The sequence below is a fragment of the Porites lutea genome, chromosome 1 (genome assembly GCF_958299795.1).
Source record: "Porites lutea chromosome 1, jaPorLute2.1, whole genome shotgun sequence".
Classification (NCBI taxonomy): domain Eukaryota; kingdom Metazoa; phylum Cnidaria; class Anthozoa; order Scleractinia; family Poritidae; genus Porites; species Porites lutea.
The window spans coordinates 41,813,438-41,830,087 of NC_133201.1; the positions used below are offsets into that span (position 1 = coordinate 41,813,438).

The 16,650-nt window shown below is 39.3% G+C and overlaps 3 protein-coding genes across 3 annotated transcripts in view; 1 reads left to right on the top strand and 2 right to left on the bottom strand.

Annotated features, from left to right (window-relative positions):
* Positions 1-16,650, top strand: part of LOC140951315 (uncharacterized) — a 76,308-nt gene that overhangs the window by 49,811 nt on the left and 9,847 nt on the right. The gene's annotated exons all lie outside the window — the stretch shown is intronic.
* LOC140951296 (contactin-5-like) lies at positions 949-7,899 on the bottom strand. The gene is made up of 4 exons (XM_073400550.1): positions 7,686-7,899; positions 5,154-5,780; positions 4,019-4,561; positions 949-3,797 (listed from the first exon to the last, which is right to left on the bottom strand). The coding sequence occupies exons 1-4, from the start codon at positions 7,888-7,890 to the stop codon at positions 3,496-3,498; spliced, it is 1,677 nt and encodes a 558-aa protein (XP_073256651.1). The 5' UTR covers positions 7,891-7,899; the 3' UTR covers positions 949-3,495.
* On the bottom strand, positions 11,304-16,354 carry LOC140924175 (uncharacterized). The gene is made up of 6 exons (XM_073374205.1): positions 16,310-16,354; positions 14,043-14,129; positions 13,351-13,527; positions 12,927-13,028; positions 11,658-11,805; positions 11,304-11,392 (listed from the first exon to the last, which is right to left on the bottom strand). Exons 1-6 carry the CDS (start codon positions 16,352-16,354, stop codon positions 11,304-11,306), a joined length of 648 nt encoding a protein of 215 aa, XP_073230306.1.

Consider the following 16,650-nt stretch of genomic DNA (forward strand, 5'->3'; position numbering starts at 1 on the left):
GTCAATAAAGGATTAAAATCAACATATGTAGTCCATTCTCCTTTGTACAAAGTATATATATGTATATATATATATATATATATATATATATATATATATATATATATATATATATATATATATATATATATATATATATATGATAGTTCAGTGTTTCTCAGATGATCAAAGTGAAAGATATTTCTCTGGAATTCACACAACAAAGAAACGACGGATAGACCTATTCGGCTAACTCAGTGTTGTACCCAATTCAAATCTCCCGGGGACAAGATTCTTCGTGTACTGTATTTGCATTACAATGTGGCATTCACATTTAAATGATATGGAAATTTCTGAAACAAAATGTTTTATTCCCAAAGGGTTTGAATTGGGTACAACATTGAGTTAGCCGAATAGGTCTATTAAACAAAATTGTCCATGCAACACTGCGTGAGTGTTTCTTCTAAGCGATTAAAAAAACTTTCTTTAAACTCAGTTTTTCATATGATATGAAAAACTCGAGTTTAGACAGTTAAGAGGAGTGAACAAACAGTGTTACTATTGATCATACTAAGATGACCGTATATTGCTCCATTTTCGTAAACTTTGAGCGAGAAGTGATGTCACAAGGCCCTTCGCTCATCTTGTTTTCCTCCTGTGTATTTTCCGTTGAAACTGAAGTAGTGAAAACAGCACGGTTGTAGTCAGGCACCAGTCCAACGCTTAGCCATGCACTAAACGCAATGTTACTGTGATTGCTTGTCCGTGAATCACTTTGTCCCTAAATATCAAGTGATATTCTATCTAAAACGAATATCTCATTTTCATTTTAGCATATTTGAGCGAAAGATCAGCATAGGACGAACTGTGGCCCAGCGCAAGCCATTTGAGGGGTGGCATGACTACCACCTCTTGTATTTCCAAGAGTTGGGACTTAGGTCTGCAATAAGTGCACAAGACTCTGGGTGCTTTCTTTATTTATAACGTTGGTTTTTTCAGAAATGATAAACACTATTCATAATTTTGTCATCATTTTGCAGGGGCTAAAAGGGTTCAATCTAATGATATTTTTTAATCTTTTAAGAAAACAGATTATTTTGCACCTTATTATTTTTAATTAATAGTCACTAGCTAAAACAAACTTTAATTTAAAGTTTCATTGCCTAAAGTTCAAATCCCACTTTTAATCTACATGTTCCTGAAGGTTTGTTCCCATTTTAACTCTATAATGCTAACGCTAAGCAAACTTGACAACGACACCTCTAAAAAAGAGATGGGAGCGCAAATTAAAAAAAAAGGCTGAAAGATTGATCTGCACGTTTTTTTCATATGCTCAGCTAAGTGATTTATTTGAAGTAACATAGGCTTAAATAATGGATTTAGTATTAAATCGAAGGCCTCTTATAGTCTATTAAAGACAGATCTCAAATAGCTACCAAAATTCACTCAAATGCAATTGCCAAAAAATTAACCAAATATCTGATAAAAATCGGGCTGATCTTAAACAGACTAATAATTAGTTTCCCTAGGCGAGTTATTAGTCTTACAGTGGAACCTGGTTAATACAGACACCAAGGTGACATGCATGCATACTGAAGTCAGTATTGATCCGCGATGTGTGACTTATAGAATTGATTTATTCGCTATTCTACTGACCCTCTAGAATAAAGCACTTATATATGCTGAATCCATTTGTACAGCAAGTGAGGATGGCAGCAATTCCTTAATTACTGAAAAATATATAGCTTATCAGTTAATTATAAATTCAAATCGACATATTTGAACAAAATATTAGGCCATATGCACCATGAGGTCATGTGACATCATTTTTATGAAAAGCCTTCCATATCTTAAACAAAATAATAGCGATTTGGTTTTTCAAAGCCGGACCATTTTCTTAAAATGAGTAAGAACGTAGCTGGTCACGTGACCAAAATGTGATTTTTACAATTATGAATTACCTTTTTCTGAACCAATATTTTGCAAATTAAACTTCAAGGAAAATGTTGAAAAGATGATGTGGTAGCTTTTACAGCACATCTGAGCGTAACTATTAAACGTTTAACAAGATGCAAGCAAAAAGTAGTTTTGGCTGCTATGTTGGAGGGCAAGAGTATGTCTTCCAACATGGGGGCCAATACAAATCATACCACTTTGTTGAAAATCAAAGTGCCATAAAATATCTCCTTTTAATGTGTTTCCTCTCAAAATTTCTGGTGTAAGATAATTTTTATGTGCTCTTTTAATTTTTATGATAATTTTTATGTGCTCTGTCAATTTTTTTGGCATCAGCAAGATTCCAACTCATTGTTTAAAGGAACCATTGGTCACGTGACCTCCTAGTGCAAGTGGCCTATTTATTTTAATTTGAGTAATTAAGAATTAAAGCACGCATGCTCGGCAAAACACATAAGTATTAAGTATACAGTCATTAAGCTATTTAAAGAAACCGCCCTTTTTTCTCTACTTTGATATTTTTAAAAATCGTAGTTTAAAAACATAGCTAAAACATGCTTACCTCCATCGATCCATCGATGTTAAGTTCATCTTCGATAGTGCACGTTCAGGGTTGTTCAGCTCCGCAAATATTCTCCAAATAGCAGATGTCGCCCTTCGAGTTGTATTCTTGCTGTTCTTGCATGCTTTTAGCCATTATTTCGCCTAGTTCTTACTCTTGAAACGAGTGAAATGTCCCCATTTTTGTTTCCACAACCGTGAAAACAACTCAGGTCTTCTCAGTTAACGGTTCATTAACTTGCAAAAACGCTGCATTTTTGACGTCATTTCCTCGCTAAACACAAAATTCTTCCAAATTTGGTCATCAGTAACTGGTTATGGTGAATTATGCGTGTGCTTTAAGCCAATCAGAATCGGGGAAATATTTTGAATGAGTAACAACATTATTTAAACATACTTCTGACGCCTGTGGTCAATTTTAGATAAAACCTTTCATTATTGACGTTTACAACCATATAATTTTTTTTTTCTTTCCGGCTCATGATAAGATATAAAGTGAGCAAAATTGTAGCTGGGAAAATTCGCTTTTTTCCCATTAAAACTAGTAAGTGCTAATACTTTAATTTCAAATGGACCTTCATCTGAAAAAAATCAGCGACACCCTGTAATTCTTTTCATGCATCCACTCGTTGCTGGCGAAAATCATGCAATTTCTAAGCTACTTCCTGTTGAAATTCGACGTGACCATTACCTTGGAGCAGTCAAAGCTTCACAGAGCAGACAATCTCCAGTAGGCAGACACTTCTCATAAAAGGGAAAGTTAATCCTGGTCCCGGCCACACGCAGACTGATACAAACGATACAAGCACTATATTTTTAACTCCCTCTGGACATCTTTTCCTGGTTCCTGTCTACACCTATGCGTTTACAAAAATCTTCTCATGTTTGCTTTTGCACACTAAAATGACAGACCTCTCATTTTTAAAAGTGACTCTACTTTTGAGAAACCACCGGTTTTGTCCTTTTTTAGTGTCAACAGAGGGAAACGAGGCTTTCTATTTACAAACACTCTACACTTGCATCCTCAGAGTGGCCACAGTTCTCATTTCCCCACCCGTTGTGAGAACAATCAAACAGTGAAGCCTCTGCTCCATTACAGTTGACATCATCCATCCACGTAGGCTCAGAACCTTGACCGTACCTTGCACCGGATAGAGCGGATTTTGCTCTGGAGAAACCCAGCTCACGACAAACCACATTAGCATCTTTGATATCCCAGGAATCATCGCACACGGTGCCCCAAGTTCCATTGTAGTATACTTCAACACGGCCATTCGAAGTTCGTCCATTTACTAAACGAACTAATACAAGATATGTATGAGATTTCGTTATAATCGAGGTAAATTCACATCGTTTCTGGAGAAGTTCGATTCACTGTCAGGAAATTTTTGTTTTACAGCAGTCTTACCCCCATATAAATGACCGCCCAAATTAATAAATGCCAAGATTATTTTTCTCTTTTGGGGGGTTGTCTCTTAATAAGAGAGTGACAGAAGAAAAAGAAGAAGAAGCATGCACTCACCTCTACGCTGAATCTCAACGACAGTCACTGCTTCTAGGTTAGGTAATCCTACACTGGTTCCAACACAAATGTAATTTCCTGCGTCCTCCTTTCTTAAGTGTGTTATAACTAAAGCGCCCTTGGTTTGCTGACTACGACCGACTGGTAGTTTCGATCCTTGTTTTCTCCAGCTGATGACAGGTTGAGGATCACCAGTAGCGCTGCAATTCAACGTTAAACGTTGACTTAAAGAGGCGACAAGTTTCGTCGGTGGTTTAACAATAAACCGAGGCATAGGGACCACTACTAATACTGTTCTTTTTACAACACTTCCTAGTAGATTAGTCGCAGTACAGAGGTAATTATCTGAATCACCTTTACGGACACTAAGTAGTTTGATGACGCTGTTATTACTCTGTACTCTCCCCTGCGGTAGCTGACCAAACGACTTGCTCCACGTGACTACTGGGGTGGGATGTCCAGTCACGTGACAAACTGGCAGAGTGACATTGCTTCCTTCAACGGCATAAAAAGGTCCAGGATCAAGGGTTATAATAGGGCGAGCTGTAAATGAAAGACACATTCAATTAAGCAACTGTTTTAATGCCTATCCAATGCGTATATATTTTTATGCGTGTAGCTTTTAACTCAGTTCACTCTAGTTCTTTCTTTAAAAAAAGTGCAGTGGCAACAGTTGGGAAGAGAAAATCGAGGCAAACACAGGTAGGTTGCCCAGAGAGTTCTAGAATTGAACTATTTCTGCCATAAAGAACAGCTGACACATAGTTTGTGTTGATGACAAGGAACTGGCCCATATGAAATTAGCTCTCTATAAGAGAGTGGAGCATTCTTGAAGGAAAAAAAGAAAAAGAGGGTGTTAAGTAGAGAGTGGGGCGTAATAAATCTTTTACGGTACTTAGGACTGAAGAAGAAGTTAAAACTGTTTTAACTTCTTTTTTAAAGATATGTCTTATACAAACCGCTTTTGTAACTTAAAATAAAGCTTTTATCCTCATTCTAGGAGCCCATTTGCTGTTGATGGTGAAGATGATAATGAAGCTGCATGTCCTTCACTTTTAATTGACGATAGGTGCCGAACTACAAAATTTATATTTACGTGATTTTCTTGTACTCCTTGCCACGTATATAAACTCACCATTTACTACCAGCTGACCCACTGCGTGCGCCTGTCCTAAGATGTTTGTCGCTGAACATTTATACAAACCCGCATCACTTCCTTTTAAGTTCTGTACACGCATAATTCCTTGTGAAATTGTTGCCTGGCTTATTTCTGATTGATTGTTCACATTAATCCACACTACTGTAGGCGTGGGGTTGCCAGTAACGGAACACTCAAAGGAGGCTGATTCGCTCTCGTTAACAGTTAACCTTGCAGGATAAACATCAACAGTTGGGGCTGAAATCGAATTGATACCAGGCTCTCCCTTAAGCCCAGTGTCTCCTTTCTGTCCTTTAGGACCAGCTTCACCAGGCGGTCCAAAAGGTCCCATAATGCCTTGCTTGCCACTCTTTCCCGGTGAGCCTATAATGCCTTGATCTCCTTTGTTTCCTGGTCTCCCTCTCTGTCCTCTTCGTCCCCGGACTCCTTTCTCTCCCCTCGGTCCAGATGGGCCTGGAGGGCCTGGGGGACCTGGTGAACACGCAACACCTTTTGACTGACAGATGTGAGGTTTTAAATCCGATAAAAGCTTGTTGATTTTACGCGTCGCATTCATTGAATTAAGCTGACGTTTGTTTCTCTGGCGTTCAGGGGCCTGAAGCTCTAAAATTAAACAGGTAAAAACAAACCGAGACTTTAGAGAGAGTCCTTGGAATGTCCCGACCTAAAATTATAAGGCTAGCTAACTGTATTCAAAAGTTGGTCGCCAACTTAATGACTCTTTTTATATTTTATTTGTTCTTAATATTACATTACTAAGATTGGGAGAAATGAGGAGAGGAAAAGGAAATCAAACGAGGAAGAGAATTTCCACTTTTTTCATTCTTTTCATCATAACTGTTGCTACAACACGTGTTCAGGATGATTCTGTTTAAAAACTTTATTTATAGCAGCTTATTGACCCTGTAAGTAGACCCTTTCATTATTCCTTATTCACTGGGTAACTTAAGGGCTCAGTTATCATTCACATAGGCAGGAGCCGGCTCCTGGCATTGGTTATTAAATACGTAGGTAGTTCATTAATAAACACTTGGTAGACAGAAAGTAAAATGTAGGTACGATATCAATGATTAAAATCGGATTATTAACAGCCAAGGAAAGCGACAGAAGTAACCACTTTGCTCAAACCCAGTAATAAAAGGGACAGTAGATATGCCTACAAGTAGCTTTCCCTCCTGATCGACAGTCCAACCAAAACGGACTATAAAAAGTCAAAGTGATAGAAAGGTAACTTGTTATGCAAACCATGTCCTTATTGGAGTAAGATAAATTTACAATGACGGATAGTCAGTGCTAAGCATACTAAATATATCAGTTGATAACTAAATAAGAGCCGTGGTGGTTAATTGAGGTCAAGATGTATGACGTCGAATGCTATTCAAATATTTCTTTGCGCAAGACCCTGGGAAATACCTTTACGGATAAAAACTTTAGCTTTCCATATTGAACGGACCCTAAGTGAGACCAAAATCTTCAATTTCAACCCCTAAGATAGACGACTTACACCTCCGTCGATAGAGGACAGAGAATAGCGGGGCGATGGCCACTAGGAAGTTATCTCGTGTCATGCTATGAAGCGCGCACGTCTGTCCTACACATTATAGTCATCGTCGTGAATCCGTCGTGCAAACATCCACGACTAAATCTCTGGTAAGCGATTCACCGAAATCGTAATACATTTTACCCTTTTAAGGTCGAAAAACCCAGGTTTCCGTTGGATTTAGTTTACCTTACAGGTTGACAAAATAGCTTTTATCACAAATATTTTTTTTTATTTCTAGCCGTAAGTTCGTTACTGGTGTTCTGTCTTATCTTGGAAATTCTACATGGGTGGTTTGCACAGTGTGCGATAAAAGCGTGAGTAAGGAGGGAGAGAGAACCCTGGAAAGGAGGTTGCTCCCTGAAGAGACAAACCGGGCCAAGGGAGAAAAAAGACAGTAGACGTCTCTGAAGTATTCCGTGACAAAATTATGAAAAACAAAAAAAAAAGGCTGAACAAAATACTAAAAAGAGTAGAGCCAAAGTTCTAAGCTTCAACAATAGCCAAAACAAATTGTTTTAGGATAGTAATTATTGCAATTAAAAAACTTATTAAGAGCGTGCATCTTATGGCACCTCGGTGCTGCATCAAAAGCACCGAACTGAATGACTTCCAGCTTAAAATTTTCGACGCACACCGACCAAGAATTTCTTGTTTCAAATGGGAAGAAAGGAAAATGACGTTATCATATTTTTGGACTGTTTCTTAAGTAACACTTGAGAATTCTGTGGTCCGAAAACGAAGTGAACCTAGCAGGGCTCTGAGAATTTCAAATGATAACTGTAGACGCTGTAAAGCGTATAAGAATCTGAGAAATCGCCACAGATTGGATTAATAGGGAGACAATTAGCACATTTCATTGCCCACCAAACCCATTTACTATATCATGGAGATATCCGCATAACGAGAGAACAAAATCTTTCGTGTTTGTAACGTTGAATATTAAATAATACGGGAAATGAGCTTACCCAAGTCTTGCGTTTTTGGCTTAATAAGGTCCGCTTCACTTGATGGCTGCGGCTTAGACTCTGCAACGTTTTCAAGAGTGTTGATTCTCCTTTTCTGCTCATTTAACTCCACTTCAACTCTCAGAAACCCAACAAAGCAGAACACGATCGACAGAACAGAAACAATGCTCGAAATAGATGGCATAAGCTGTTTTTGGGTTGCCATGTTGGCTACTTCGACTTCATACGCTGAATAAAGCAAGCTTACAAAGCAACCTTTGTTAAATACTGCTCCAGATTAGATCGCATTGCAGTCAAGCAAGGTCACAGTCTGGCTATAAATTTGCAAAACAGTTTTGTTTTGTCTTGGCGTGTCAGATCATGTCAGATAGTATCATGTCGATGAGTACACTTGATAGGTGGTGTTGATCGACTTTTCATGATCAGTAGCAAGTAAATTAATTAATCAATTGCAAGGCCTTTTACTTGTATCACGGACAGATTTGTTTTCGAGGTCTGTGTTTTCTAGACACCCAGCGTTAATCCTATTCTTCTGCTCATGTAACTCTAGTTCAACTCTCAAATACCCGGCACAGTAAAACACAATAGACAAAACAGAAAGCCTGATGCAAAGGAGGGCATACGCTGCTTTTGAGTTGCCATATCCGTCTACTTGCATGGTAAAGACGCTTGTCTGCTCTGTCACAATAGGTCGTTATATACAGCCAAGATCACGTATTTGGGTAATTTGCCAAGGTTTTTTTTATTATTATTTATAATTTAGAATTGCCACTTCTCGCGTCGACGCCAACTGCTAAAATAACATTGGTTCTTTGAGGTAGGGTCAACACTTGGTCGATCTTTTTTTATCTTCGACAAAATACTTTGAGCATCCTCACAGCCGCTTAATTGTCTTGCGCTTGGAAAAAGGTAACTCGATAAAAAGTTCAGGATGTCCCGTTCAAGCCGCCCCCTCCTTCGTCCGATCTCTTCTTCGACGCAGTTCTATGGTCTCTTGCACCAGTGTTACCTATTAAGTTTATCAGGCCTTCCGTAAGGTATGATGCTTTGGCAACGATCCATCAGCAGCGTCGCAAAACAAAGTTCATTATACATTCAAACCTTCCGTAAGCGACCACCCAAAATGTAAAGACTGAGTGGTCGCTCACGGGAGGTGGTTGCTTACAAGAATCGAACCACAGGGGGGGCCTCTTTCAAGAAGAGATCCAGGCACAACTACTTTATGGAAGATAATTTATTGCATAAAATGTCTAAGTTAGGATATGTGTAGTTCCATGTTGTCACTAAAGTGCTTCGTATGTTCTATGTAAACATAGTGCACACAATTGTGCACACAGCGAGTAGATCAGAGAATGCGTCAAGCAGTCACTTTCAAAAGGTTAAAAACAATGGAGAATCATTAACCGTCAGGCCCAAACGGTGGGCGCGGTGGCTTACAGAAGGTGGTCGTTACTAGAGGTTCCAACTGTAAGGCTTTGACTGGGAAAATTTTGGTGTTTTGGATTGACGGTCACTTATGGGAGGTGGTCGCTTACAAGAGGTGGTCGCACATGGAGGTTCAACTGTATTAATTTGCCTGTCGCCTCCACTCATCGCTTATGTCGGTAAACGTTACAGGACGTACGGGCGGCAATCATGCAAGTTGCGATGGTACACCCTCGGAAGTAATTGGAATAGTAAATACAAATAATTAGTATCAAGACTCCATTTTCTTAACGATCAAACCTGCCGGGAGCAGAATGAAGGCGGCGTATCTCGGAGTGGTGGCAGGAACTAAACAACACTCTGAATTGAAATTGATCCTAAAAAATCGTTGGGGACAGTATGGTTATCTTCAGAACATTCCCTGTCATAGAAACAGAAGTATGATTCTTGCCAAAGCGAAAAAAGGCTATTACTATTCATTCAAAATATTTCCCCAATTCTGATTGGCTAGAAGCACACGCATAATTCACCATAACCAGCTACTGATGACCAAATTTGGAAGAATTTTGTGTTTAACGAGGAAATGACGTCAAAAATGCAGCCCTCTCTGAGTATCCGGCGTTTTGGGGGAAAGGGGGAAAGATGGAAGCGAAAAAGTAAAATATCCTCTCCCCTAGCCCCTTAGGAAGGCCTGATACTCAGGCTACTCCACAGGTTAATGCACGGTTAACCGAAAAGACCTGGGGACGAGGTTGAGTTGCTTTCGTTGTGAAAACTACAATGGCGGACACTTCACTCGTTTCAAGAGTGAGAACTGTAGCTGGAACTAGGCGAAATAATGGCTAAAAACATAGCAAAAAAAGCAAGAAGACAACTCGGAGGGCGACATCTGCTATTTGGAGAATATTTGCGGAGCTGGACAAACCTAAACGTACACTATCGAAGATAAACTTAACATTGATGCAGGTAATCATGTTTTAGCTGTGTTTTTAAACTAGGAATTATTTGAATGAATAATAAAGCAATTAATGAATTCGGCTTTCGTAGAATATAAAGAATTAAGCACATCATCCTACTCAGCCTCATTCATTAATTGCTAATTAAATAATGTATAAAGACTAGCCGTGAAATTAATTAATGCCCACCATGCAGTGTTCGTATACGTAACACCACTGGTAAGTTTAATCTCTTTTAAGACCAAGGTTTTACTGTCAGGTTAGAGAAAATTGTGTCGAAGTGTGGTATAGGTAACCTGAAAAAAGCTGTATAACAATACTCTCGCTTATTATCAGAAAATGCCCGGCTTTAATAAAGGCGCGATGAGAACTTCTTACTGGAACTCCTAAACAGGATTTAAGCTGACGGAATGTGCATAGTGGAAACAGACTACAGCGAAGTGAGATCAAGTAGATGTATTCTTCTTCTCGCACACAAAAATTAAGATCAAAATTGCGGCTTTCCCCCGTACAGGATGCTGCTTTGTACCCATCAAAGGTTTGAAGAGAACTCTGAACACCTTTAATGGACGATAAGTTACAATGAAGCCAAACGCGGTGTTATAACTTGCAAGTGGCTTTATTCAGTTAAATATTTTTTCCATGCCTATTCGTTGTTTTCAAAACATGAGTAACTACAATCATGTAACATAAAAGAAAAATCCCATTAGAGGTCATGTTCTTTGTTTTATGGAAATACAACGTCGATAAAACGCTGAATCAAGTTGTCCACTTTCTGTATGATATCAGCATTATGGCAAACGGCCTTTCTGAGCACATATCTTCATCAATAAAATTTTGTTTGAGATTGTTACATTGTCAATACGGTTTTTTCGCCTTGCGTGTACCAACCTTCGCTTTTGCCATTACTGTATAAAAAAGAGAAAGCAAAAAGGCAAAGAAAGAAAGATTTGAGATCGTATTTCCATAAAACGGCTCTGTTATCGCGCTCTTTAACCTCGTGTCCGCCACCTGTCCGACAAAAGCTATAACGAAAAGCTTACAAACAAAAATAGGTAGCGTGCATGTCTAATATTTTTTTTCATTTTTGCTCTTGTTTTCCAGCTTTAAAATCAATACCGTTATCCTAAATGTCGAGCTGATTGAAGGTTTTGTTGGATCATATATATCTAATCACTATGAATCAATGCCTTAGCAAATCTTAGCCACTAATATGCTTATAGGCTGTTTATTAGCCTTAAGTACAACGCACCACACAAATATTCCAACAAAAGATGCCCGAGTATCTCCTGTAGCAAATTCGGAAACACCAGGCACGTTTTGTTCCTGCAAAATAACGAAAAAAATTATGTTAGTTTAGACCGTGATGCTGATAGTCGCACAGGCTTTAACCCAGTTAACTGCGCGAGAACTAAAAACGACTAAAAAAAATGACTGAGCCTTGTTCATGATAGTTAGCTGGTTGCTTTAACTGGTAACTTTTGTTTTTGTTGTTCCCACTGCTCCCGCTGTTAATTGTTGTAAGACAGACTTATACTCTTAAAAATTTTATCTACATGTATGTTTTTTATTGAAGCATTATTTAACTTACGCTGGACTGGGAGGTTTCTCTGCTTGATGCGATAAATCGACAACTTAGCACACATAGCAGCCATTTCATCACTCAGGAATGAGCGGTCATTGACAGTACCAACAACGGCATATTCAGTCTTCCCTTGTGTCTCTGCCTCGCTGCTATCCTGGTTCAGTTGCTGAAGGGAAAAAAAGCACAATTCTTTACGAGTCTTTACGGATGGTCTACCGTCAACGCCAAAATGTATGAGACAAATCTCTGATCGCGATTAAATGACTGCTTCATAAGAAAGAGTATGAGTTTATTCTCCAAAAGGAACCCTTTTCTTCAATTGTCTATTCCTAAGGGGCCGACCATTTGACTTCTAAGTGGGTGGGGGTAGGGGTGCTATGGGTAATTTGGTTTGTGTAAGAATTTGTTTTTTCCCAAACTTCCAGAAGTGACAGATTTTTTTCCTGACATACAATGGTTTAAGATTTTTTTCCAGCATTATACGCCATGAAAGATATTTTTTTCCGGTGTAGGAGTTTTTATTAGCCAGGCATTTCCTTGCAAGAATTTTTTTTTCCCCTCGAAATCAGTCTGCAAGATATATTTTCTTTGAAATCACCCTTTCCCATCCACCCCCTCAAAAGTTAAATGGTCGCGCCCCTAATAAGGGTTGCGTAATTTTGTAGCAAGTGACCAACTTTTCCCCTTTACTTAACCTTTAGTGTTAATCATACCGCACAAAAATAATTAGTTTGCAGTAAACGTGATTACAAATCTCCTAATGAACGATCCCAGAACCTAAAAGTTAGATCTTGCTCAACATTAGCTAACATTTCAGAGTATTTTTTAAAGCTAAAATGTCAGGTTTTTGCACTTTTGTGAAAAATCTTACAAAACAGTACCGAATGCTGCAAAAGGCTGAAATACTATACACAAATAAATTAGCCCTCGGAAATGCAGAATAAACAAAAAAGAGGACCTTCGATGTGACCAAAATCTAATAAGCTGTCCCAATATCGTTAGATGTAGAATTGAATGGATGAATAAATGAATTAACTTTATTTGCAGTGAATAAAGTTCATTCATTCATTCATTCATTCATTCGTTCATCCGTTCATTCATTCATTTATTCAATGAAAAAAATATGTAAAAAATACAATGGTAAAACTGGTAGTATTGATCAATACTAACGAATCCAAAAAAGACCTAGAACCCAGCAAGTGTTCTTCTCTTCTATTACGTGAACATCATCAGCTTCAGAGGTACTAAACAAACAACTTCTAAGAATGTACTTACCTTTTCAATTAATTTCTTGAGGTCAGCTAGTTTTGGTAGATTGTCAGTAGAGTCGCTCAGAAAGCAAGCTTTCTGATTGGACATTCGGTGCATAGCCATGTTCTACACCAAAAGACAAAAGGAAAACAGTCACATATGTGCTTGGCTGTAACTATTTAAAAAATATTATTATACGTGCAAGGGGTGCATTGTCAATAAAGAAGACTAATACGCGAAATCAGAGAGAAAGAGAGCAGTAAACTGAAGTAGGCCATTCTGAAAAGACGACGTAGAGCGAAGGAAACGAAGGAAGGAAAGAAGAAGAAAGAGAAGGAGGAAGGAAGAACGAAAGAAAAGGAATGAGAGAATGTAAAAGAAACAAAAGGAAGGCAATTATATTTAAGATAAAATATGCCATATTTCAATTTCTGACCTACAAACTCACCTGTTTGAAATCGTAAACAACATCGACCTTCCCGCCCCCCACTCTCTCATGGGCATCGGGGTTGGTGTCGCCATTACTTGCGATGTGAAAGAGTTCTGTTTCCTCTTTGGTGTCAATTTTTATAGTTTCGTCTAAATCTTTGTCTCCATCCTTGACTTTAACTTTGTACTCCGAAACCTTATCGTTCAAGTTAAAAAAAAGTAAGCAAACATTATCACTGAGTGCTAACCATCCCACCTATTGGAACGCTACGAGGCCTTGCAAGAATTTTTACATAAAGAACTTCAAATAATTGCAGACGAGAACATTACAGTTAACTTTGAAATGTATCTTCACTGATGAAGAACTCGAACACGTTAAAAATCCGGCGCCTTGTTTAGAATCACAGAGGCTATCATAGGATTTTTAAACGGCTATTATTTTCGAAATAGCCATTTTGAAGCTTAAAATTTTTGTCACCCACCGGTTAACAAGGCATGGAGAAGTGTTGATATAGATGGAAAATTAAGATGCTCGATTCTCTTAACAACATTTTGAAATTAGCACAAGTAACTCCCTTGCTTTTCAATTGACTAATGCAGAAAACTTAGCCTGCTGTAGAATATCATTGGTTTTGAACGCCGATACACCATCACGGGAATGAAATTCGAAAAGCAATACGTACATCAAAATGTATCGGTTTGCCTCCTTACCTTTTTCTCATCTTCTCCGCTTTTATAAACTGTCGCTCCGGAAGCGACGACAACAAAGACAGCGAAGGAAAGGATCAAAACCTTAAACTGGTGAAAGAAAACGAAAAACAAAAAAATAAGATCAATTAATGTTGCAAATCCTTCATCCCAGTTTAAATTGATAACATGGTACCACTAGTACCAGTAAGTAGCTCATTTTTATAAGATGGCATGCACAATATACAGATTTTGACTCCACTACACAACATCAACAGACAAAACGTAATGGCAAATAAGTTTATTTTGGGACGGCTTGGCGAGAACCAACCCTACAAAGTACAAAGTACTTATGTAAATACAATAAAAGGTGATTACTGGTGAATACCTAATGTACAACACTTGTAAACTAGCTTTCACAAAAAGATAAAACTCGTGCTACAAATGGTGGCTCTTAACCTGAATCTTCCAGTTAAGCACGCAGGCTTAGTGCCAGTTAGGCTGACAGTTATTCTGGGGAAACTAATTAAAAGAAACTCTGACAACGGATAACTGGCACAGGGAACACGGTAGGAGCACAGAAGCTAAGCAAAAAGAAAAACTGCTACAACTGGTCGATCTCGACCTGAATCCCCCAAATAAGCACACAGGCTTAGTGCCAGTTAGGCTGCCAGTTAGGCTGGGGAAACTAATTAATAAAACTCTGACAACGCATAACTGGCACAGGGAACACGGTAGGAGCACAGAGGCTAAGCAAAAAGAAAGAACCTCTACAACTGGTCGATCTGGACCTGAATCCCTCAAAGAAGCACGCAGGCTTAGTACCAGTTAGGCTGCCAGTTAGGCTGGGGAAATTTAATAAAACTCTGATCAACGGATAACTGGGACCGGGAACACTTCTCAGGAGCACAGAGGCTGAGTGTCAGGAAAACTGGGGATTATCTCCACTAATGTACCCAACAAGACACGTAGCCTAATAACCAGTAAGGCTGCCATAAAAGGCTAGGGCGGGACATTGAGGGTAAACAAATGGATAACAACCCTGGCTAGAGGTCTGTAACATTGACTGCAACCTAATTGCGTCAAACGAGACTTATGTCGCCTCCTAAAGAGCGGTTCCGGGACAGCTGACCTAAGCATACATAGAAAATAAATATATCAAGTAAAGGATTAGGTGCAAAACTGTGATAACTGTACAAGTACATAAAATAAGAAAAGCGGGAAAAGTTGAAAACTAGCAGAGCTGAGCTACCGCTTACAAACTGAAGTAAATGCGGTCAGACGAAGGCCAGAAAAAACCTGCCCAAAAAAACCCCGAAGGGAAAAAATGCGGGCAGGAAATCTGGGTAGGAACCAAGGCTCAAGCTCAAAGCCCTTCCTACGGGACTTAACAATGTAATCGAGAATATGTTGCTCCAAAAATAAATAAAACAAAAATTTAAGAAAAACCAAAGAGAGGTTGGTTCGTAAGCCTAGATGACGTACACGTGATATACGCAGCCTTATATACCCCCGATATGGCTACCCATGGTGCACCCGGCCTAGTACCCAGGCTCTGTTGTATCTCGTGCCGTCAAAATATTTATTTCTGCCTTCTTCGCGGGCTCATTCGTCAGAAATAACATATTTTGACTCCACTACACAACATCAACAGACAAAACGTAATGGCAAATAAGTTTATTTTGGGACGGCTTGGCGAGAACCAACCCTACAAAGTAAGTAGAGTGACAAAGTATTGGGCGAATGACAAATGAAAGCTTCTAGAGCCCAAGAAACTTGGAAACTGACAGCCTTTTTTCTAGGTCATTATCGGTAGGCGTCCTTGGCTAGAACGGACCTCCAGCGGCCGAGCCACTGAAATACACTGTCACTAACACCATTATAAGCAGCGGAAGTGGCCCCTCTCGAACGCAAGGAATAAAAACCAGAAGTTGAAGTGTCAATCCCGACAATTCTCAGGTCCTTGCGAAAAGCCTCTCTAACTGTGGTATAGCTGACAGGCTTGTCCTGGGAAACTAACTTAAAGTTGTTCCGGCGAGACATGGGGCAAAAATGAGATCCCTGGAGCTAGAGGGGATGGAAAAATGAGCAAGGTATCTCTTAAGAAGCTTGACAGGACAAGCAGGGCCAAACATTACCGAAAAAACCACTTCGATTCATCGCCCTTACAAAGTTGGTCGTTCTTGCTTTTGAGAACCTTAATGATCATGAACCCTCATGAAAGAAAATATAATACCCCCTAATTATGGAGACCTCATCAAACCTAAAATCGTTTTGGAAACAGACCTAACCCCATCAATAATCGAGTTACCCGTGTGAGAGGGGATACCCGCCATGGTATGAGCCCATTTAAACCATAAAAAGCCGAGTCTACGACGCACGGGGAGTGCGACTCTTCAATGAGGTGTTGCAAATACAAGGCAACATGGCAGGGACTGGCAGGACAGGCCCAGGAATGAAGCTTACTGGCAGCAAAACATTTTTACTTGCGAGAAGCACGAAGGTACACCACTGTCGTACTAACGGCCTTTGAGGAGAGAACCGTCGATTGCATTGTAGACTGTCTGTCAGGCTCAGGATTCAACCCTCTGGTGGGAAATTCTGGGGCCCGCGCTAGAAACCAGAGCGGAAT